Raw genomic sequence first — 24,000 nt, forward strand, 5'->3', positions numbered from 1 at the left:
CATAGCTGACCCATATTTAGCAGAAGCACAGGCCCATGCTACTCTTCTATCTATAGGTCTATAATCTGTCTACCTACACTGTCGGCAGCCTATTTTTTACACAGACATTCTTAGAAGCTGCCGGTGTTCCTGGGATTTAACCGTCTTCATGTGATACTCTTTATTTAAGGGGCGGGTTCGCGGGTGACTTTAGTTGTAGGTTTTATTGACTTTGGTTGACACAGTTAGTGTGTGGGTGTGCATCTGTCATGGTTTGGCTGTGAACGTGTGTTTATGGGCCTATATGCATGCATGCATACAGGTGGGCAGATGGTCCAGTTCTGCACGGACAGCCACAGTAGCGCTCATTATGTGTGAAGGAAGCAGGCTACCATCTTATACACACCACATACGCACGCACGCACGCACACACACACACACACACACACACACACACACACACACACACACACAGCTCATCCCTGGGTTTATTTTTTGCAGGTGCAGTGCTTGCTGGCATTTGAGATAATTAAAGGCTGACCTTTCTGAGGTGAAGTAGAAATGTCACCCAGTCCGCTTCGCTGACAAGTGGATTCACCCCACAGGGGGCCTTGGCAAAACGGCTGAGGACTCTCGCCATCATGGATGTGCACTTAGCACCCTTTAGCCTTCTTGCACCGCACTTTTCTGGCTGTCATTGAGAAGTAGCTCCCATCTCTTGCTCTCTAAGCTACTGACCATCTTGAAGGCACACAGGTGAAATGAGCACTGAGATGGAAGTATTTTGGGGTTAGTTAGTGAGTAGGAGCTTGAATTTCTTTGATACTTATCTCAAAGTAAGAGATTAAGAAATAATCCAACATGCAGTGTGATCTCTGTTGCATACTAATGGTGTAGAGATAAAATGAATTAAATCAGCTATTTTTCTTTGTTTGGATACCATTTTTTTTGACAAATGTTTGAAATGGTGACTGTACTTTTATTAATGCGTAACAGTTTTTGCATAAAAAAGTTTATGGAAACAGATGGATGTTGTTGTGCTGTAGAATGAGAGATGAGGATAAATCCATGCAATCATGGATCAGACACTGGAGGTACATGCAGTTCTTTAAACCATGAAAGTTAGACATGCCAATCTGGCATTAAAAAGTCGTGACGACAAAGGCAGACTGTTGCGTTGCCTCATGTTGCAGGTGTGCCGGTGTTGTCTGTGTCTAGGTCAAAAAGCAAGTTGCACTTGCAACAGATCTTGTAAAATTAGGAAAAACATTGATTTTAACAATTAAAATTCCTCAAAGTACTCATTTACTGCATAACTAAAGAATACTGTTTGTCTTTAAGATTCTCTATCACATGTTACTCAGGCTAGTTTTGGGAATTCGTCCAACTATGCTTTTTTTCATACATCTCCACCATATTTTAGTAAGAAGGTAGTCCAAAATAAGGTAGTGCAAACTGTTAGTGGCATCTCTGACTCCCGGGCTTCTCACTGGCCTCGCATTACCTTTTCTGACCTAAATAATTCACATCTATCAGCTGAAGTCCTGTTTGTGACGTGTCAAAGTGACCCACTCTGCCTCCACCCCCCCTCCATCACCGCCGCAGATGTGGTCTAGTCTTTATGCAAAACCCATCCAAGCTAGTAATGTACAGTAAATGCAGCGTACTGTAAGAGACTCCCCAGGGCAATAAGATGACATGCAAATGGGATTTAGGACATGACTTGGGCACACATTAATAAGCGCACCCACCCACCCACACACACACACACACACACACACACACACACACACACACGTGCAGGTTGCATGCGTGAGTGCACACAGCACCTATACGCTCAGACACTTGTTGATATAAACGCACATGCATATCGCTGCACACGCAACACACACACACATGCACTTAAATGTGCACACATTCATGCGTGCACATATGTGCATTCCCTCCCGCAATGTCACATCTGACTTCTGACGTTTACATCCACCCACACTGCTGTCCTCATAAAAATTTCAATGCATCGTGCTTGAACGACTTCCATTATGTGCAACACTGCAAAGCCATACAGGCTGGAGTCTGAGCCCACTCCGTGCCGTTAAAGACTGTCATCCACTCTGAGCTAGCAGCCTGTAGCCTTCCCCGTGGAGAGGCTTTTGTGCAAATTTGTGTGGGTTTTATCATGAGGCCATTATAGAGAAAGTCTCAGTCGTCTGTGTATCAACCTTATATGTTAACATACTATGTCATCATGGTGGAAATACCATAGGCAATTACAAGAGTCAGTAAATCAGAAGCAGCATGTCTGTCATTTAAAACAGCAGGTGCAGCATGTTGGAGAGATTCAAATGACATGCCAACAGGAAAGGAGCAACATTAATAAAGTAGCAGGTACCATAAAACAACATGACAGCAATTGACGCAATGCTGTGTTTATTATTCTTCAATATTTGTTTTCCTAGGCCGTTGTAAGTTGAAATACACATCTCTGAGCAATGCCATAATAATCAGCTCAGTGGTTACACTTAAAGGGACAGTTCACTGCAAAAGCAAAAATACATATTTTTCCTCTCACCTGTAGTGCTATTTATCAATCACAGTTGGAAATATTGGCCATAAAGATGTCTGCCTTCTCTTGAATATAATGGAACTGTGTGGCACTGGGCTTGTTGTTCACAAAGCACCAAAAAATACATCTGAAAAACTCAGCAGCAATGTATATTTAAAAGAAATCATGATCTGGTTACTCTAGATAATTTACAGAACCTTTTGTGAGCATATAGGAACTATATTCTTTCTACTGAACTACACCCGTCAATCATATTTATGCACAGAAGGGAGCATGCATCTACTGCTAGCTTGCCTAGCACCTCTTAGTTAGCTAACAGAGCAGCTCAGGGCGCCATTAAAGTTTACATCTTGCGCTGTCACATGAGGAAAATAATTATTTTTTCAATTGGGAGCTAACTGTCCCCTTAACATTGTATAATAAGGTTGCAAAGCAATAATATTTCCTTAGAGGAGAACAGACTGTATTGTCTGAGATGTGGAGATCATCCAAGTACACTTATTGGTGGCTAAAAGACACTTTAGATGGAGCCCTTCTCTGTGATCATGCTGTGTGTACCATTAACATAGCCATGTCTAATCTCACTGGCCTTTATAGCATTAACAACACACTGAAGTACAGCTTTGCTGCCGCTGACCACCAGCTGCTCCTGACACAGAGATATGTAACACTTGCTGCCCCCCAATCACGGATAATTGGTCATCAGGAGAAATATAGATTTGGTGTGTTAAGTGTTGGTGTATATGCGTGCACGTGTTCATACTTGTTTGTTATCATCTCAACAATCACCCTGTGCTTTTTGTCTAGCTCCAACAGCAACTGGTGTCTAGTTTACTGTCTGTCAGCGATCTTTTTGAACTGTGTATGTGTGTATTTGCTGAACTGTGTGGACGTTCAAACATGCACGTCTGTGTCTTTACGTACACACCAGAGTGTCTCTGTATGTCATGCGTTGCATTTGCCATCCCCTGTGGCTCTGTTTGCTGCGCTGTACAGCCCGACCTTGCGCTGCCATTTGCTGCTTTTTCCGATTATTAATTCAGCGTTAGCTGTCACAACCAATTACAGTCTCTGGTGCCCCGTGACCTCTGACCCTTCCTTTTCTCTTGCCTGTTACTTTCCAAACACAGTGTTGAGACCAAGTGACCCAGATTGTTTACTTTTCCTCCTACTGTAAGTGATCACATACATTCCCTCAGGAGCCGCTCTCCATACAGCACCTTGCCTGCATGCTCTTGAGTATGTTGCAATGAAATCGGCAGATATAGGCTAGCTTTATACTGTTAAAGAGACAGATAAGGCTTTACAAATGGAGTCTTCGGGGGAATTGTTTGAAACTTTCTGAAAAGATGTACTTAATGGCTTGATTCTACGCCCCAGGGTCCCTACCCACTTCTATAGGCTGCACTATTGCACCACCACAATCTGTGCCATCTATTCCCATTTTTAGACTATGGTAGTCCATGTCTCAGTTGTATCTCTGCGAGTGCAAAAAGCAAGTGTGGGAGTAAATTTTTAATGTATATATGTAACACTGGCATACAAAAAAGCTCTCATTCCATTTACTTATGCTTGTTTTACGCCTGTATATTATCAGTCTGAGAAACTTATGCGTGATTGTGTGAGACGTCTTGTCGGCCTTGACAGCACTTTAGCACAACTGTATGCTATAATGAAAACCAGCAGAAGTACAACATTATGCACACAACCAATCTCTTTGCTTCTTCTTCATATCAATGATCTCGTGTGTCAACCCGATCATAGAGAACACATACATCATACAGCAGGAGGCATCCTGCCTGCCAACATTAGTGTGTGTAAAGGAGAGCAAGTTAAAAGAGTGGATGTGTCCATGAGGAGGTTCTTGTTTTTCTTGTGTTGCATATACTGCCCATATATACACATATAAACACTTACACACTCATAGTGTTTGTGTTTTTTGACATGTCTGTAGTTGTTTGCAAAGACTTCAGCCCTCTGTATCCAATGTAGGATCAGAGTACACAGCTGTTTGTGAGCACTGATTGCTTTGTGTACATGGACAGGAAGGATGATGTGGAGTGCATGTCAGCAGCTTTAACCAGCTCTGGTGTTGCGTGTGCAGTTTTCACAGCAGATTATACAGGCCTTCAATTGTGTCTTGATTCTTCATTCTGGGGTGTGTGTCTGATTTTTGTGCCTCTGATTATGTATGTGTGTGTATGTGTGTGTTTGTCCTCACAGATGGCAGCCGGATTATACAGGTGCTCAGTTACACTCTGCTTCTGTCCACATTCTGTTGTGGCTTTTGAGTGGGTTCTTCTGTGTGTCTGTATGCATGAATGAGTGCACAAAAGGACCTCTGTTGTGTAATGTATTTGAAATGCTTCGGGTGCACCAGTCAGATATTGTTTACATGCATCAGCTCCAGACAATGGGCCTTATTAATTAAATATTCTTATGCAAAGATTTCTGGGATTAAAAAAATATTTACAGGCAATGAAAATAATTAATGGAACCACTTTTAAACTGATACACCCAAAATTCTATCATCAGTTGCATAAATAGGACAATTACTACAAAATAAATGTTGCAAAATATAATATCAGGGCTGTCAAACAGTTAATTTTTCAAAATTGTGATTAATCATAGAATCTCAAAAGTTAATCATGATTAATTGCATTTTTTTAAAAACAGGTTTACAATTTCATTATTTTGCTTTTGAAAACTATTATGAAGTCCATATTGACAAGGTAAATTAATTTTTACTAGATTGTTTTGATTAAGAATCAAATGACCGCAAAAAAAAAAAAGAAACCTGCATGGGACTAGCATTAAGTGGGTATGTCTGTAAAGGAGAGACTTATGGGTACCCACAGAGCCCATTTTTTATTCAGATATATTGAGGTTAGAGGTCAAGTGACCTCACTGTTTACAGAAACAGACGGGGCAGCTGTTCCCGTTATAAAAACATATTCTAGCCACTTGAAAAGGCCTACTTTTAAAAAATCAGTATCAGTCTAAGTGGATGCTATATTTAGAGTATTTTCACCACTTTAGCCTTTTCCTTCTGCACTACTTTTCTCGACTGCTGCCAGTCAGCTGTTTGGGTCAGAATCTGCTGTTAGCGGCTGATACACGATCCGACTGAAACAAAACTTCATGTTGAATACACATTTGATACAGAGTCCACTTTGACTGAAGTTGTATTTTTTAGGAAGGCCTTTTTAAAATACGTTTTTTATTTGAGCTGTGGGGTATACACCCTGTTTGTTTCTGTAAATTGGAAGTGCGCTGACAGCCAGCTACTGTATGTAATACACTTAATATACACAAGTATCTCATACTGCCCCATCTCAAAAATCCAGAACTATCACTTAAAAACTCAGCCCAGTAAGCCTCTTTGAGACAGGAATGTTGGCCGTCAATTAACGTGCTAAAAAAAAAAAGTTGTTATGTACAGACCTTAATCGCATCCCAATCAACATGTTAATGCTGACAGGTCTAATTTTATGTATTGCAGATTTTTGCTGTTGTGTAATAGGAAAAATGGTTCAGTTATTTAATTCATATTATGTCACTTTATGTCACGTGTGGATTAGATGCTTTATGATTTGATAACCTGAACTTGATCATTTATTTTAGGTGTTGGCCGCTTACTGTCTGGTGACCTTTTCATAAAAGCAGAGTGTCTTTAAACAGCGCTGATATTCTGCCTTACAGTTGAAGGATGTTTCTCATTTTCAAAGTTTGAATCTAAAGTCACATGAGTAGAAACTAAACTGCCTTTAGGTCCCACTAGTTTGCTCCCATCCAGTGTAAAATATGGTAAAGGCACTGTTGTGCTGCAGCCACTTCCTTTGTAGTAAACAACAATATCCCCGTCTATTTACTGCAGCATCAGTAAAAAGAATTAGCTGTGGGTACACTACAACAAAGTTGCTGCTGGTGTAAGTGCACGGTAATGTTTGATGTTGCTTATTGTTCAGAATGGCCTCTTGCGGTGCCCACACTAGTCGCTGTAATGGTAATGGTGAAGGAAGTGACCCATTTCCAGCCTCTGGGTTCTCCTAGTGTCCCAGTGAGTTGTAGTTCCTCATTGAAAGGCCGAGTTCAGCATCTGTGGCCTCTGGGTGTTGCATTAAAATATATATAGCTTTACATCACTTTGGTGTATATTTCTGACAATGCTGATGCATTTTACATGACCGCACCAATGTGCAATGTAGAGTGTATCAAGGCTACATTTCAGAATGGTAATGGTTGTATGTTACTATGCATTATGGAACAAGAAATAATATCTTAGAGCCCATTGCTAGTATGTTACCTTAACTCTTAACTCTCTTTGGTTTTAATAGGTGGCTACTCAGGAGAGAGGGGCTTTAAAAGCAAATAAAACTATATCCAACTCCCCTGGGCTATAAAAAATGCTGTAAAAGCTTTCGGCCTAATACAAGCACAGTGTCCAGCCCACAAGCCCTGACCACCGCAAACACCAACTCACCACAACAGGGCTGCAGGAGAGCACTTTGGCAATGATCAATAAAAATAAGGCGGCTAATAGAAGGCCAAGCCCATAAAATCAGCTCTCCATCTGATGAAGAGACATCAGGGCTCCACATACGTGACCAGCTTCTTTTCCCCTATATATTTTCCCTAGCCAGTTTTAAAAGTAATTTTCTAAATGTATCAATTTCTTGCAATTTGTGAAACATTTCTTACAAAGTTACTCATTGCCTTTGCTCAGGGTTCAAAGGCTTAAATACTTGAGAAAGGTGTCTTAAAGCACAAATGAGAGAATATCGTTTGAAAAAAATTGAGTCCATCCCTCCAGTACAGTTCAGCGTCCTTTTTGTGATAAGCAGCACTGAAGCTGCTCTGCCTGCATGTGGTGAATCACTTTATGTCAGTTTTTCCTTTAATTTGTCACATGGCTGACACCAGTTTGCCCTGCACACCTGTCATACCCCCATGCTTTATGTACACCATTCAAGTGGGAACAGGTACACAAACATGTCTGACTTGACCCCTCTCTCTTTACAGGAGTTCATCCATGATGTCCTAGTGTGATTCATGCTAGAGTGCCACATTCCTGAGCAACACTGTTCATGCAAAGACACATTCCTCCTGCTTTTTTGAGTGTAGTTTGTGTGTGTGTGTTGCAATGGTTTTACTTTTACTGCTGCACATTACATCCACTGACTCATTAAAGGGTCATTACAGTAAAAAAAGAAGTAACACTCATGTTATGACAGGCTGTTTTGAATAACAGCTTCTCCCTTACTCTTGTATATATTGTGGTGCTTGTGTACCGTTTTATGATAATTGTGTTCTGCGGGTGTATAGTTGTCAGTGCCCTTGTGTGTGCTTGTGCTTTCTGTGATGGTTACAGGTTTGTTTATATGTCTCTTGCTCTTAATTTGGAAGAGCAGTAGAAATCTCTAGTGGTCCCAGAACAGCGCCTTGGGTCTCACCTCTGGCTCCAGCAACTGGTGTAATTAGCAAAGTTTTCTTTTGTGTTGCTCTCTTCATTTATGTTTTGGCTTGTCTCCCGCAGTATTTGTAGTCTGTCACTGTTAATGAGCATGTGTGTGAGTGCACAAAGCTGCGAGGAGACATCACACACCCACTGCTCTCTTCGCAGTTTTAACACTCCATTAGATAATTAAGGCGGAGGGGGTGTTTTTGTAACATTTCAGATGAGACATTACCATTAATTAGTGTCAAAGAAAAGAACTGTTTTGCTCAAGCACTTAAGTACAAAGGGAAACGATCTCTTTACCTTGTCATTGAAGCACTAAATGATCTCTCTCCCTCTCTCTCTCTCTGTTTTTTTTTCTCAGGCAGAGGCTGTTCAGCTACGAAGAGGAGGCCCATCCTAGGAGGAGAGCTTTGTCTTGGCATCATGTGATCAGCCCATTCCCAAGGAGCGCTCTGCAGCAGAACAGTGAATCAACGCTCTCTTGGAAGCATTACAACCACTAACACCCCTATCGCCACTATCACCACTCCCGACTGCAGTCATCAAAGTCACCTGTTCTTGACTCAACTTGCCTTCTGTCTGTTTCGCCCCTCTTCATCTTGAAGATAAGGAATGGCCATGCTAGTTTCCAGCCTCCCCAACACCTCTCACAAATAAGGCCTTTCAGCTTGCTTCACAATACTAGAGAAAGGAAGGATAATACACTCTACAGTACTCTTTTATACTTCTACCCAATGTCTCTTTTTGATCTTGGTTTCTTCAGTAACACACACATTCACTAAACCAACAGGATTTTGGTCCTGGTGGCCATTTTAAGGACACCAGCACTCAAGTTTTCAAACCATAAGGATTTTTTTTTTCAGCCTTTGGCATACTTTTGGAATATCTACTCATGCAGTGTCCCTATGGGGGATTAAACCAGTACAGGAATCCACACTGACTCCTCTTTGGCTCTGTTTGATCTTGTAAAGGGGGTTTTTCAGTGAGGTCTGTTTGTGACTGGAGGTGGACTGAGCCATCATGGCTGGGAAGGGCAACCCGCTGCCGGGCCCCCACCTCAACGGCTTCCCCATGCCCACCTACTCCTACTTCTTCCCCCACATGTTGGGGAGCCTGTCGCCTCCAGCCCTGGCAGGACTGCCCATCAGTGGGTACAGCACCCCCTCACCAGCCAGTAAGTAAACTTTATACCTTTTTTCTTGCCCTGTACCGGTTCACGTTTCAGAGGACTGTGCCATGCTGTGGCTATTGTGCAGGCTGATTGCTCAGTGACAGGAGGTGGGAACAGGAAGATTCACTTTCCTTTTCGTGTGTGTCCTGGGTTTACCTGTGCGGCTGTGGCACATGATTTTCTGTATAGCTCCCCCACTGTGTGCATGTGTACGTGTACATATGCTGCTGTCTTTGAGCCTGCCGGTAAAAGGACACTTTCATCCTGTTTAGATCGTTCATATTTGAAAGATGTGTGTGTTGGTAAACAGAGCACAGCAGCTACGCACACACCCACATCGCCTCCAGCGCTGTCCTTAATTTACGAGCCCACACACATCAGCATACACAGACCGACATGGAAATGTCAGTGTAGATCACAAGGAAGTGAGGCAGGACAGCTAGAATGGAGCATTGTTTATTTGGGGAACACAAATTTGGCAAGCGTTCCTAAAATAAATCTCACACAAACTATCATTGCAGCCAACCTTCATGCTACAACTCCTTTATACAATCCATCAAAAACTTCAGAACTGACTTGCAAAGTTAGTTATTTAAGTCAATGTGAATAGTACTTTTTTTTTTTAATAAGAAATGAAAAGCTGTTCTGCAGCATATTCATTTATACAAAAGAAGACCTGCTAACCCCGAAGCTGGAAGAGTTACTCTTATAATAATACCACCACATCAAAACACTGTTATAAATCCTGCATAGTAGATTATACATAGGCAAATTACATAGGTATTATCATCATAACATACTGTATGTATGTATTTAAGGACCTTGTTATGTACAACTGCTTTCAGAATTTTTATGATATAATTTATGATTAGGGATGAGGATGTCAACAACCATTAACTGGTTAACCACAGAAAATATTTTTACAGATGGTCAATTTTGCTACTCTGTAAGTTCACTGCACTGTAAACCAACTGTGTCTGGTATGTGCTAGCTAACTGAGGTAGCTCATTCAGTGATTACCCGTCCCAACAGCGTTGCTGTGTTGTACCAACTTTCCAGTCCTCCTCTATGCTGCCTGTGAGTAATTGGCTAAATTTTAAGCCACAAACGCCCCTTCAGCCTTTGGGTTAGGGTTAGGGTTTAAAAGTAATCAGATAGATGAAGGTTAATAGATGTCAGGATATTGAAAGCAAAATTAATTAAAGCTGACATCCCTATTACTCATGCTTTAAACTATAAACAATATTTTAATGTTGCAGTAGGTCTTGTGTATTATCACTAGTTTAATCTATAGATATACATATTTTACAGTTTGATTATATGTTTTGATTTAGAGGAAAATCCTCATGTGAGGTGAAAGTTAAAAAATCTGCCAGTGCGATAAGATAATTTCAATAAATCTCACCTTGTTTCAAGAATCTACCAGAGGTGATTCTGAATATCTTGAATGTGGCACACTGTGGCAGCAGTAAAAGCTCTAAAATTAAGAAAAATGACACCTCATACTGGCAGTTCACACCAAGTCACACACTGAGTCTCGATTTGACTCTAAAATTCTTGAAACAGGTTAATTTGTATTGGAAAGTGGTTGATATGATCTCAGGGCGCTGGCAGATTTTTTTTTTATTTCAAGAAAATAAGACCTCAAGGAGTTCAGTGTGCAAAATCTTAATGTGCAGCTCAATAAGATATTGCCTGCTAAAATGTAGTGAAGTGGAAGTATGCAGCGGAATAAATATATGTAAATGCACCACCATCACTGACTACTAATCAGAACCCCAAAGGTGCTTTGAAATCCAGTGAAACATTATACTTGTACAATCCCTGCATCTCATAGCAGACTGGGCAACATCGACAGACGGCTAGATAATCAATTAAGTGGTTGTGGCAGCAGCAGAAATATGAACTAAAGGAATACAGTTGGTGGTGCAGATGTACAGCCGTAGTGTGTGTGTGTGTGTGTGTGTGTGTGTGTGTGTATATGTGTGTGTATTGGTGTGGACGGGCCTGATAGACCGTGGCCTCTCTCACACAGGTTCAGGAGGGGTCAGTGTATTGACTTTCTATCTGCTGGAGTTTGCGTTGGCAGTCAGTGCAGAGGGAAGTGAAGTACAGTTAGCGCCCTGCCCAGTCACTCCCACTTCCCTACTACCAGATACCCCACCTCACTCACAAACATGGCAGCTCCCGTCAGATTCCTTTTTTAACACTGTTGCAAGTGTATGTGTGTGTGCTTCTGAATATTTACGTGTGTGTGTGTGTGTGTGTGTGTGTGGCCACTCTCCCAGTGTTTGCCATGCGGGGCTGCAAGGTTCCTTCCCTTTTGCCTGGACAAACATTTCCTGTCTGTAAACACTGGAGATCCAGGGACACCACAGCTTCCTGACGAGCACGACTACACACATACAGACACACACACACACACACACACACACACACACATACATGCAGGCACGCAGGCACGCAGACACGCATAGAAACATAAGCACAATCTTTGCCCTTCATGCTGGCTCACTTTCTCTTTCTCTCCTGCTCCTCCTTGCATGCAGATAACTGCAGGCATAATTCACACATTCTTACACACACACACACACACACACACACACACACACACACACACACACACTTACACCAACAGAAACACATGCGTCTCCTTCCATACACACTGTAACACAAACCACACCACCTTCACTCCTTTCTCCTTCTCCTATCCCCCTCTCTGGCAGATCATTTCTCTGTCACTCCTCCTTGCTCAAACACCTATTTTTTTCTCACATTTTTAAACACACACACACACACATACATACACACACACTCTAGCTAAGCCCTCACCAACCCCATTCAATGCTGAGCAGTGACGAAAGAGAGAAAGGAAGAGAGTGGGTGCTGAGGAAGGGGGTGAGAGAGTCAGTTTGTTTGGAGCTTGAATGAGAGGAATTTACAGAATGTCAGATTGGAGGCAAGAGAGCTGAGCATTGGATTTCAGCATGGCAGGCAGTAAATGCTAAACGCGCATGACTGTGTGTATACGCGTGTGCACTTGTCCCTGTGTTTGTGTCCTTGTGGGTGTTGTTGGCTAAAAATATAGCTCTGTCCTACATCTGTGAAGCTGATTGGACTTTCGATGTGCATTTTGTAAATCTATATTTATTTATTTTTCTTCTATGTGAACACAGTCTAGTTACTTTGAAAGCATATTCCACTACAGATTACTGAACACATGGCCTTAAATGTAATTTGTATCATATTCTATTAGATTACTAAAACTAAGTAACATATTCTAAATACTTTTGGAATGCTTAGAAATAATCTGATAATCTGATAACTGAGCTCATTTGTCTGGGTCTTATTTTTCCATGCCAGAGGCACTCGACAGTGTCGTTGCTGTGCATCTCCTCTGCCATTTAATGCCGCCGTGCCAGTAATAGCTGTGGTCAGAGGCGTTATAATTTTGGGTAATGCCTCTGCCTTTTCTCAATTATATTTCACTAAACGAATTTTCTTAAATTTGGTACAAACGTCCTCATGGATCAAGAATGAACGGATTCGAATATGGTGGTCAAAGGTCACTGTGACCTCATAAAACATGATTTGGCCATAACTCAAGAATGTATATGTTGATTATAACAACATTTCACACAAACGTCTAAAAGGATAAAATTAAGTTATGACATTGTATATCCAAAAGGTCAAAGGTCAACTTCATAATGTCCTACAAAAACACTCTTCTGGGCAGTATTCAATGCCATAACTCAGGAACAAAGGAGGGGACATTTGCACAGATACTGAACTGGTGACACTGATCTTGGGAGCCCACATTGAAACTGTGCTGATTGTGTACATCTCAGCTGCTGTCGGGGAAAAGATGTGTGTGAAGGATCCATGTTCTCACAGACATGGATGTAAACTGTAACTGCAAGTGGTTCCTTTTTATTAATGGTCATTTACAAGAAACCTTACGCTCCCGGTGATCGTCTCCAGCCAGCCACTACCTTATAAAGAGTTTTGTATAAGTAAGGAGATATAAGTAATGCATCATTTAAACTTTGTGGATCGGCTGTTCCTCGTTCATGTGGGAGCTTTCAAATCCAGAGACAGGAATGACTAGAAACAGGGCATTGGACAAAAGTTCAGCTCAAAACTGCAGCGCAGTGTCACAATGTCTCTAACATTGTAATAGAAAACAATGCAATCAAAGATTTTATTGCCAACACTCTCTCTTACAGTCACGAGGCCGTTTTGCTTTAACACAGTTGCCATCAAAATCCTTTTCAGTATACTTTCCCTTTTTTCTTCTTCTTTTCTTTGCGCTCTCTTTCCTCTGTTCACACTCATCCTCACAGTCGTCTAGCTCCTCTTCCTTGGCCTCCTTTAGCAAACGACAATAGCCCAATTATTTGGACCAAGCAGAGCAGAAGGGTTAATCCATGCCCTGCAACACACACTCACTCTCTCTGTCTCTCCAGCTCTAGCCTCCTGGGTTATGTCTTCACATCACATTATCTGAAAATCATCAGGTTAGGTTACGCACTGGAGCAGATCGGTTGCAGATATTGATATTACATTTATTGCCCGCAGCTTTATTAGTTAACTGAATATTATCGCTATGGATTGATCGCACTCGCGCATCCACAAACACGCACGCAACTGCATTGCACACAGCCAAAAACCCACATCCAATAGAATGTCCTCGTTCCCTGAACACATACACGTGCATGACTTTCATTAGTGTTTTCGATTAAATCCTTCTTCGCCCCTGCATGAATATGGAACTATCTGGCAATAACATCCCAACTATTGATCCCGTTATTATCATTAAAGCCTTCCGCTGTCTGTCACCACCTCTAACACCGTGCTATTACATTAGCACGGTGTTATGAGGATTCATAATGAATGGAGCCAGCTTGCTACCTGCTGCCACGGCGGACTAATTGGCTTTTCCCCACAGAGCGCTCTTGTTTCAGCAGCCACAGTAATTGCTCGGTACAGGAGCGTTTCCTAGAACGGCTAACACACATGAGCACCACGTCTTTTGACTTATTAGGGTGCATTTATGGCATTTATGAATGTACTTTTGGGCCAGTGGGAGAAATATGAAAGGATATTTTCAGACCTCAAGGAAGCTTGTGTGTGTGTGTGTGTGTGTGTGTGTGTGTGTGTGTGTGTGTGTGTCACCTATCCCATTAAGCCGCCCGTGGTGGAATGCTCTGACCATGGGTAAATATGGATATGGTAATGTTGGGCAAAGTTTGTGTTTGTGAGGTAGTGTGTGTGTGTGTGTGTGTGTGTGTGTGTGTGTGTGTGTGTGTGTGTGTGTGTGTGTGTGCGTGCGTGTTTGCTGGTTTCTGGACAGACAGGTGGTTCCTCTCTGCCCCGGTGGTCTTCAGGAATCAAGGGGGCACGTCAGTACACTCCATGGGTGGCAAAAACACACACTCTCACTTACACACACACACACACACGGCTTGTGTGGTAGGGATGAGGATAATGACAGTGAGGAACATTTGTGGTGTGTTCGCTTTTGGCAGCAAGCCAAAGTGTGTGTGTGGGTACGACACAGACGCGCAAGTTTTGACTGGAGCACTTTTTCTGTCAGGCGACCAGGTATCCGCCATTTAGCCACACACACACAGATGCACTCACAGAAAGAGTACCTCAGGGGAGTTGGTTGTCATTATTGGAAAGTCATTTGAGGGGTGCCGATACTCTGATGGCGAGGATGCAGGCTTATTAAACGTGGCGTGTAAAACACATCTAGCATGGCAGCATAGCACTCATTCACCCCAGCTTAACGACCTTGTTAATTAACTGCAGAGCGCTGGGAGGCTGAAAAATGAGCACAAGGACTGTCCTATTCTTACAATTTCAAAGAAGTCATTTATGAGAGCCTTGGCACATCACCAGGTAGTTGAAGAGTTATAGCCTTTGCATTGGATCAGATTATAAATAATTTGTTAGTGTTTCATGCATTGTAAATAACTTTATTCAGTGACATACAACTGGCTGTTGAAATCATTCTGCTACTGCTTCTCTTACTGCACAGAATTTTCTCCATTTTTGGATTCCTCCTTCAACAGGGAGGGATGTGAGAAAAAAAGAAATGTTATTTACAAATTTAACATAACGCAGGGTGAGTAACTGATATACAAATGATAATTTTGTGTGGTGATGTATTCCTTTTACGGCAGCCATTTAACACCAGGAAATAATATTATAAGCAGTATAAGTTAAGAAAATAAGCATTTAAGTTATTTTTACATGGCTTTCTTTCTTGCTGCATAAAGAGCACTGATGGGCATTGGATGGAAATTTTGTGGTTTGGAACACCAATATGAGTGTTACTCCTAGTGATACTGAGCTGAAGCAGTGATAACTCAATCTTTAGAGGACAGAGGAAAAAGCAGCGCTGCCTCTTGAAAGTCGAAGACTCGAATAATCAGTCGGAGCCCCTCAGTCAACTGACAAAGCTTCAGGTTGAGCAGTCTTATTTTTCTGTGCAGTGTATTTCTAGAGATGCTTAATCCCGAAATTTCGCTGCAGAGTGAGTGCTCTTGACTTTCATGCCACGCTTTGCAGTTGCGGACATGCAGGCTGTGGCACAAAGCAAGAGAGAGGCCATGCCATAAGGTGAAGGAGTGGTGAATTTACAGCTCACTGAAAGTTATTAGGACGTAGTTGCTGGCTTTTGTTGATATCTAGTATCGGAAAAAGGGTTGCACATTTGTGATCCGTCGTTAGTGCCGATAGCTTTTTTACTTCATGACATGAGTGATGCTGTCACACTAAATGTCCTGCAGAGCCCATTTAGACTGTCAAACCTTGTATGGAAAATAAAAATGCTTTTGGCCTTAGATCTGGCAGAATCAGTTCACAGAAAAATACTAATGTCACTTTAGGTGGTGTGTGTATGTGTGTGTGTGTTTGTGCCTTTGCATGTGCACTTGCGTTTTGGAAATTCGCTGATTGGGAAGACCTTCTTGGTGATTTTCCTGTGGGTTAAAGTAATTATTTGGGCTGTTCATTAGGTCAGTGCATAGCCTAACAAAGAAATCTGCTGAGATGGAAAAGCAAGCAAACAAGCAAAACGATGAGAGAGAAACAGAGAATCAGAGAGGGACAGGGAGACAAAGATACAGGCCTTCTATGCAGATGTGACAGAAGTGGGAGCCTCAGGCACACACACACACACACACACACACACACACACACACATACATAGACACGCACACACACTCAGTGGCTTTGGCAGCACCCGTGTCCCGTGCCAGCATCATGTGCCAAAACACAAGCGAGCTCAGCCAAAAGGGGCTCCCACAAGAAAACCCCATTACCCTCTCCTCTGGCCCTCTGGCCCTCCGGCCTTCCCTCATATCCATTCTTCCTCACTTTGTTGGCTTCTGCACATCTCTTGTTTTATCCAGTTCTTCCTCTGTCCCTCCATCACTTTGCTCTCTCTGTTCGTCCTGTTTTTCCCTTGTCCCCTCACCTCCTTTCCACTCTCATCTTTCTTTCATCATGTACCTGATCATCCACCCCAGACTCTTCATTCCCCTCACCTCTCCCTCTCATTCTCTATTATCCTCCTTTCTTCCCACCCTCCCTTTCTCTACCTAAGGACTTGACAGAGCTATCATTACCCTGCCACCTATTTACTCGCAGCCTGTTATTTTCCATTTGGTTTGAGGGGACCTGGGGCCAAATCCCTGCCCAGAATACTTGATCCTAGCCACAGGATTTATCCCCAAGTGGCTTGGCGAGTGTGGTCCACTCCCCCTCCTTCTCACTCTTGTTCTTTTCTTCTCTCTCTCTCTCTCTCTCTTTTTCTTTCTTTCTTTCTGTCTCTCTCTCCTGCTTCCTCATTTTGTCTTTCTATAGGTTTTTCCTTTCCATGGCCGCTTATGCAAATACAGGCCCTCCTTTTCAAAGAGCTGTCTACCCATAATCCGATGGATGGCTCCATTTTCAGAGCGCAACACACACACACACACACACACACACACACACACACACACACACACATTTGTGCACACAGAAAAAGGCTGAATGCATCACACACTCTATTAGGAATACAAGGACACATGCTATCTCTCATAAACATTCACACACAACTGGCACATGCATGCACGCATGTGCACAGACACACACAATCTGACATATGAGCACACTAAGAGAAAGCCCTCCTCTGCAGCATGGGTGTTATATTTTGAGCAGCGAGTGCTTTAAGCTGTAGTTGGGCCATAACAACTTCAAAACCAGCAGGCTGTCGCCAGCAGCCATGCAGCACTCAGTTGGGTAAACACTGGCATAATCTAAATCTCTCTCTGATGTGCCAGCGCAAGTATCTTTATTTCTGCTCTCTTCAAAGGCCCCGCAAGGAAGTCAAGACAAGGGTAAAGCGATAAGAACTCCTGCTTTTTTCTCCCCCTCCTTCTCTACGGCTTTCCTATCCTTTCCTTCAACCCGCTCTCGCGCTGACCCCCTTCTCCTTCCTTTTATCTCTCGTCCCCTCCCCACACATGCACACACACGCACACACATATATCTCTATCTTCTTATGCCCTTTTTCAGTACCCATTGCGTGCAGCCATAATTCACACCGCCGCATACATTCAAATGTCAATGACTCTCTCACAGGCATCATTCCTCTATTGTCCTTTGATAGGCGGCAGGAATGACGGCATGTGTAAAATATAGGGCAGTTACCTAATGGAGGAGATGAGGGAGGGAAGGGAAGGAGAGAGCTGAGGAAAGGTTCTGGAGGTTGTGCGGGTCTGCCCTGCACAGCTCGGAGAGTGATTGAATTATCAAGCAGAGCTTTGCTTGTTGTCCAAAGGGGGTTTCAGAGGGAAAACCCTTTTCTCAGCGGCTAATGCGCTTTTTCAGCCTAGCACAATGGCTAGCTGTGTTGCGCAAAGGGGCTAAGAGAGCTCTGTTCGGCCAGAGCTTATGGGGCCACCAGCTCTCTCTTGGCACCTCTCTAAGGGGCCCCTGGCCACACTTAACCTCAAGCCTGTCTGCTAGCATTAGCACATAGTCTCCTCAGAGTGGAAAGATAATGCACCGGTGACAGCATTAGCACATTACAGCGCTAAGTGTACCACAGGCTAACTAATGCAATGATTATCATTAGCATTCCAGAGATTTGTGGACGCCCTCCTCTAAATGCTGTGGCTACCTTTTGAGTCTGCCAGGTGTAATCATTGCTTTTCAGTTACTGGCTCTGTGAAAGATGAGTCTTTGTTGTTGTACCTTTTTGCTCAGCCTAGTCTAGTTGTTTTGCATCTTTTTTGGCTCTGAAGTATTGTATCAAGCCCAATACATTAAATTCGTTACATGCACAGTTAAGTCAAGCTAGTTATAGCTCGATCAGGCCATTTCATTGGACTGCTGTTCTTGTCCCAGTGTACAAGCACAGGGCGAGAATCAATTCATTGACTAAGCGATGTCTGACTCCACCACGATCGGTGGTGATATGCCCCCTTTCACCTAGTTGCTATTGGACCTTCTTCCAGTTAACCTATTATGCACCATACCAAACAAGTCAGCAAACAGGCTGCATGTCTGATGGTGAAAACATGGATACATTTTTGGGACTTAACATTTCATGTGCTTTACTTAGTAAAGTAAAGTACCTTCATCTTGTTGTGTTTTCTTTCTGCTGTTTAGTCACTTGTTTTCTGTCATGCAAAACATGACATACAGAAAAAAAACAAAACAAAACAAAAAAAAAACCAGAAAGGCATATTCTTTGCAGAGTCCTGTACGTGTCTCTGGTCTGCTTTCAATGGGAAATGAGATTATTGTCTGTATTTAACAGCTTTCAACATGTTTAAGAATCCAAATGTGCTAATTTTTGTATTAAAAGGATATTAGAGTACTCATGATACTGGAATACAGGAAACCCTCTCAAAGCAAATAAAATGTCCTCAAATGTCTCTTATTCAATAAAAGAGTAATATTGTAGTCACTGTTCAACAAATTACTTCCATTTTTGGGAAACATAGAAGTCATTGTCAATATTTGCGTGACTTGTGTGAATCAGCATCTTAATATTTCCTGGAGATCAGTTATTGAGGCTACAGTGGAAATCATAAAAAAAAAGTTTTGATCACATTTTCAGTAAAAATGCAACAGAAAGTAAAATAGAAAAAAAAAACCCCAACTAAGTCCCAAACTGAGCTCAAACAGTGTGTTCTAATAAATTTGATAACAGGAAAAGTGTTTCTTCAAGCACAAAAACAAAAATATGCTATAAACTAAAAAGTTCTTTGCCCAGATAGGACATGAACCAAGAAAGGACCAATGAGCAGGCCAAAAAACTGTAATTATGACTGGTGTAGTGGGAAAAGTAACATAGACATATGTGTTCCAGACCAGATTAAAATCACTAATCAGCACACGCAGTATTAAAATCAACGAACCTCCCTTAAATAAATAAATTCCATCTGAATAGTGTTTCCTGTGTGAATGCACTGCACGAAGCACAGATGTGGGGTGTAAATTCTTAAATTATCAGAGGTATGCAGAGGTATGTTTTCACTATTTTCTTTCATTTTTCACCCTTCTAATCTCTCTGATTTCTCTTTTCACTCAACTCTCTTCTTTTCTTTCATTAGGGACGAACAGCTGTTCAGCAGTTAGCCTGTGCACTGCTCTCCACAACTATTGTCATTCTTCTCCACTCGTTCTGCAGCTAACACACACACACACACACACACACACACATTTATGCTCCTTTTATCATTGTGTCCCAGTCTCTCTATTTTCCACAGAAACATCCTGTGAGTAGGTTCACACTAGACACACAGAGAGGATGTGATTAGTGACACAGGTTTGCCCTCCATTTGAAATGGCCCTTCTTAACAACTGGTGTGCATTATGCCTTGATTAGTTCCCTAATTTAGTCTGTCGCATGCAACAAACAGATGTCCACGCCTTCGCACAGTCACAGCAGCAGCTTAAATCGTGTGCCAGGAACGTGGCAGTCACTGTGGCCATTTTTGTATATTTTATTGCCGCCCTCGCTGTCAGAATCTGAACTATTTGACAAAAAATGAAGTGGCCGTGGTGTAACACACAACACAGGGAGTGTTTGAGAGTGGTTGCATGGATTATGTATTAATTAATCTCTGCTTTTAACCAAGCGTTTGTGTCAGAGATGGATTACACTGTGTGGGATTTTCAGTGTTATTGTTGTTACACACAAGCTGTTGATGGTTGTGAAACTGGTCGGATCTGGTGGAGCTACTGAGGAATTCCACAGACATTGACATTGACTGATCCTCTGCTGCCAAGATAAAATCTCAGGTCTTTGGCTGGAGCAGATACACACACCCACACACACAAGCGTAAACACACAAAGGCCATAGTTTAAGTAACTGTAACAAAACATTTCCTTTCTTTTTTAACTCAGACTGACTTGAATACACTATATGAGAATATTCGAATTCAAAGTGTGGCAGACCTCACAAATAGAAAGTGGTTTTATGGATTTTCTCTCAAGGTTTTCGAAGCTTACACAATACACATTTTGACAAAGCACCATACAATTACACAATAACAGTCTTTTGATCAGCCGCTTGTTTTGTGTACACTGAAGAAAGACCTAAACCAGAAGAAATATCCCGCAGCGAGGCAATCAGGAACGATTATGGTTTGTCATCGGAAATGCTCCTCTGCGGGTCAGGAGAGGCCAAACAAGCTGCAATTCTTGTGTAGTGAATGGTCGGCTTTAAAGGGGGCCTATTCTGCTCATTTTCAGGTTCATACCTGTATTTTGGGTCTCTACTGGAGCATGTTTACATGCTTTAATGTACAAAAAGCACTTTATTTTCCTCATCCTGTTTGTTCTGGAAAACCTTTTTCACCCCTGTCTGAAACACTTAGTTTAAGCACCTGTCTCTTTAAACCTCCTTCACGAAAAAGCCCAGTCATCTTTGGTTTGTCTGGGCTTTTCATATCGACGTCTTTGCAACATCACTGCAGCTGGGGAATGACTGTAACAAAGAAAAGTAGCGCTTTCTATCATGAAAAATCACAGAAAAAAAGTTTCTAAACCAAAATCATGACACAACCAGACATGTTCCAGCAGGAATATAATCAGGGGAGGAATTACCAACATCAGTAACTAAGCTTACTTGTTTCTCTGATGCATTTACATGTAGTAGTGCATGTAATAGGGATGGACATAAGCACTCATTTGTATTTCTTCTATTTGAATCGTATATCATTGTAGAGCTGTGTGCATATTGAGCTTTTGAGCTGCAGTGCAATGTATAATCACCCAACGGAGCAGAATGATGCCACAGTCATTTGGTTCTGTGTAAAACTGCAAAGTAGGCATTAAAGAAGGGGCCTTGTAGGGGCCCTTTAGTGTGGTCTCTGTGTTAATAGGGCTACAGTGACAGGGCTAACTGTTTTCCTCATACGGCTAACATTACTTAATGATTATTAATGAATTAACGACAGCTTCTAGCAAATTCTGTGTCAGTGTGAGTCTGTTTAGACCGTGATGCGGCTCAGTGTTGGATTTTGGCTGCTGCTGTTGTGTTAGTTCATGCTGACCAGGCAGACATTGACCCGACTGGGCGGAGATTCGGACTTTGGAGATGGTCCATCAGTGCTGCGTCTAACCTAAGTAGCTGCAGATGCAGATGCAGATGCAGAGGCAAGATGAGCAGGTGACCATACAAAGACATTTGTTCTGAACAGTCTTAAGCGTGAAGTTTTTGCTTACAGAGATTACTTTAACGTGGTAAAGTTACCTCTATTTGAAATTTTGTCCTTGTTTCATTTGAACATCTGACAATGTGACTTTATATATACAACAGAAAAAAAAGCATTCTAGGTTCCCTCTAAGGGGTCAATAAGCCTTTCAGATTATCTAACCATTTGATAACTCATAGAAATAATGGCTAAAACTTAAGAGGTTGTAATTAACTGGTATTATCCTTTAAGTGAGCAAACATGCTGTGACTCATACATACTGAACACCCACATATTGTGACTCTAAGGTGAAACATCACGAGTAAATCTTAAAAATAGGAGGCAAAAGCGAGTGATTGAGAAAGAGATGGAGCGAGGCTACATACTTAAGGTCAAACTCAAGACCTCCCACTCTGACCCAGAGGCTCCTCTAATCGGTCATTCTTTGAAAGAAAGAGACAGGACTGATGAGGAGGTTAGGAAGAGGGAGAGAAAGATCAAGAGAGGGGGGAGAGAGTGATTGAGGGAAATGAAGAGCCCCTGCAGGCATCTTAAATCACAGCAGGCCCAGGCATCACCAAAGAATCAGGAACAGATTCACACTTTCCACAAATGACCAGGACTTACTTAAATACCTGCAGCGAGATGCGGGGGGGTGGGGGGGGGGGCTTCTAAAATGCCGGTTTGCTTTAATTTTGCAGATGCAGTTCAAATGATGTCAGTTGATTTGTTTAATAAACTTATGTTTATGCCCCAGAACTTAAAATGTCTCTGTTTACTGTTAACAGAGAGAGAGCGAAACAGAGGGAAGGCAGGGAGGGAGAGGTCAGGCGGTGCCAGAGATGGGATTTTGCTGATTCAATATTTACTCATCAAACAGAACTATTTCCTGTAAGCACTTGGCCAAACTCTCCGCTCTCACCACCTCACTCTTTCACTCTCAGTCTACTTGGGTTTTATCTCCTTTTCTCCCCCTCAGGTCGTCTTCCTGGCTCGCTCCCCTTCAATGTTGTAAACTTTTACAAGATTTGTTTTCCCTCCCGAGGCCCTGTCGTTTGTCTTTATTTCCTGCATCTCCTTCTCCCTTTCTCACCGCTTCAGGCCCTTCATTCTTTTCTTCCTTTCATTTTCTTGACCCTGCTATCTCTCCGTGTCCATGCACCCTCCATCCAAAGGTGACATAAGAGACTCAATAAGAAGTGAGCAAACATCCGTCTATCCACCCGCCCGTCTACCCAGCAAGGCTTTGAGTTTCAAATGGGGCAGATAATCGAGCTGTGTACACAGTGAGCGAGTGAGCTGGTTTGACTTGGGGAGTTATGTTGCTTTAAATATTAATACTAACTGAGGTTCTCATGGGTGTGCACAAGACAAGTGAGTGTGTTTTAGCATTTGATTAAGCCCAGGAAATGTCCACACCTTTTTTAATTTTCTGTGTTTGAATTTGTCTTTGTTTGTCCCTGTGGGTTTGGCTCTTTAAGAAGTATTTTACCAGTATAAAAAAGGCCCTCACATAAAACTAGGCCATTTGTGCAGAAGAAAGACGCAAATACTTTTCAAACTGGTGCTACATGACCAGAGATAACAGAGAAAAAGGGTGCTTTCGCTCAAGAGGTAGAAAACCTACAACTACCAGAATGCTATGTTCGTGATGTAATGTTGAATGGTCCGTGTGAAACAATGGTGGCTGGTTGGACTTTGTGAGGCGAGAAATAAGCAACTCAGTACTAGAATCTTCAATCTTAATCAGTACTGCTTAGTTTTACAAATTGATCTCCATTTTTGGACTTCCGTTTTCACTATGCAGGAAGCAGTATGGCGCCCACTTCCTGTTCACAAACTCAAAATGCAATATGGGGCATTAAAATAAGTTTCTGAGAACATATCAGGCGAGAAAAAGGCCACGCAGTCACATTATCTTGGTTCATATTTGATCAGAATTGCCTAGTTTTACAGCTTGATTGGATTTTGGTTTGAGTTTGAGAGACGGAGAGAGCAGCGGACGTGTCTCTTGATAAGTTATATACTCTTTCAGTACGTGGTGGCGGCAGTGGGGTTGGCAGCAGTTGGTGGGCAACACGAAAATGTGCAAGTACAGCCTGTAGTTTGAGCAACAGCCCC

General features: G+C 42.3%; 1 protein-coding gene across 4 annotated transcripts in view; it reads left to right on the forward strand.

The window, feature by feature from the left end:
• raraa (retinoic acid receptor, alpha a) overlaps window positions 1-24,000 on the forward strand; it is a 178,484-nt gene that overhangs the window by 74,050 nt on the left and 80,434 nt on the right. For all 4 annotated transcript variants that reach the window (XM_042507470.1, XM_042507472.1, XM_042507471.1 and 1 more), the window contains one exon: window positions 8,365-9,177. In XM_042507470.1, the coding sequence (XP_042363404.1) occupies window positions 9,024-9,177 (154 nt within the window). In that variant the 5' untranslated portion in view covers window positions 8,365-9,023. The remainder of the gene's footprint in view (window positions 1-8,364; window positions 9,178-24,000) is intronic.

This window comes from Plectropomus leopardus, chromosome 19, assembly GCF_008729295.1.
Source record: "Plectropomus leopardus isolate mb chromosome 19, YSFRI_Pleo_2.0, whole genome shotgun sequence".
Taxonomy (NCBI): Eukaryota; Metazoa; Chordata; class Actinopteri; order Perciformes; family Serranidae; genus Plectropomus; species Plectropomus leopardus.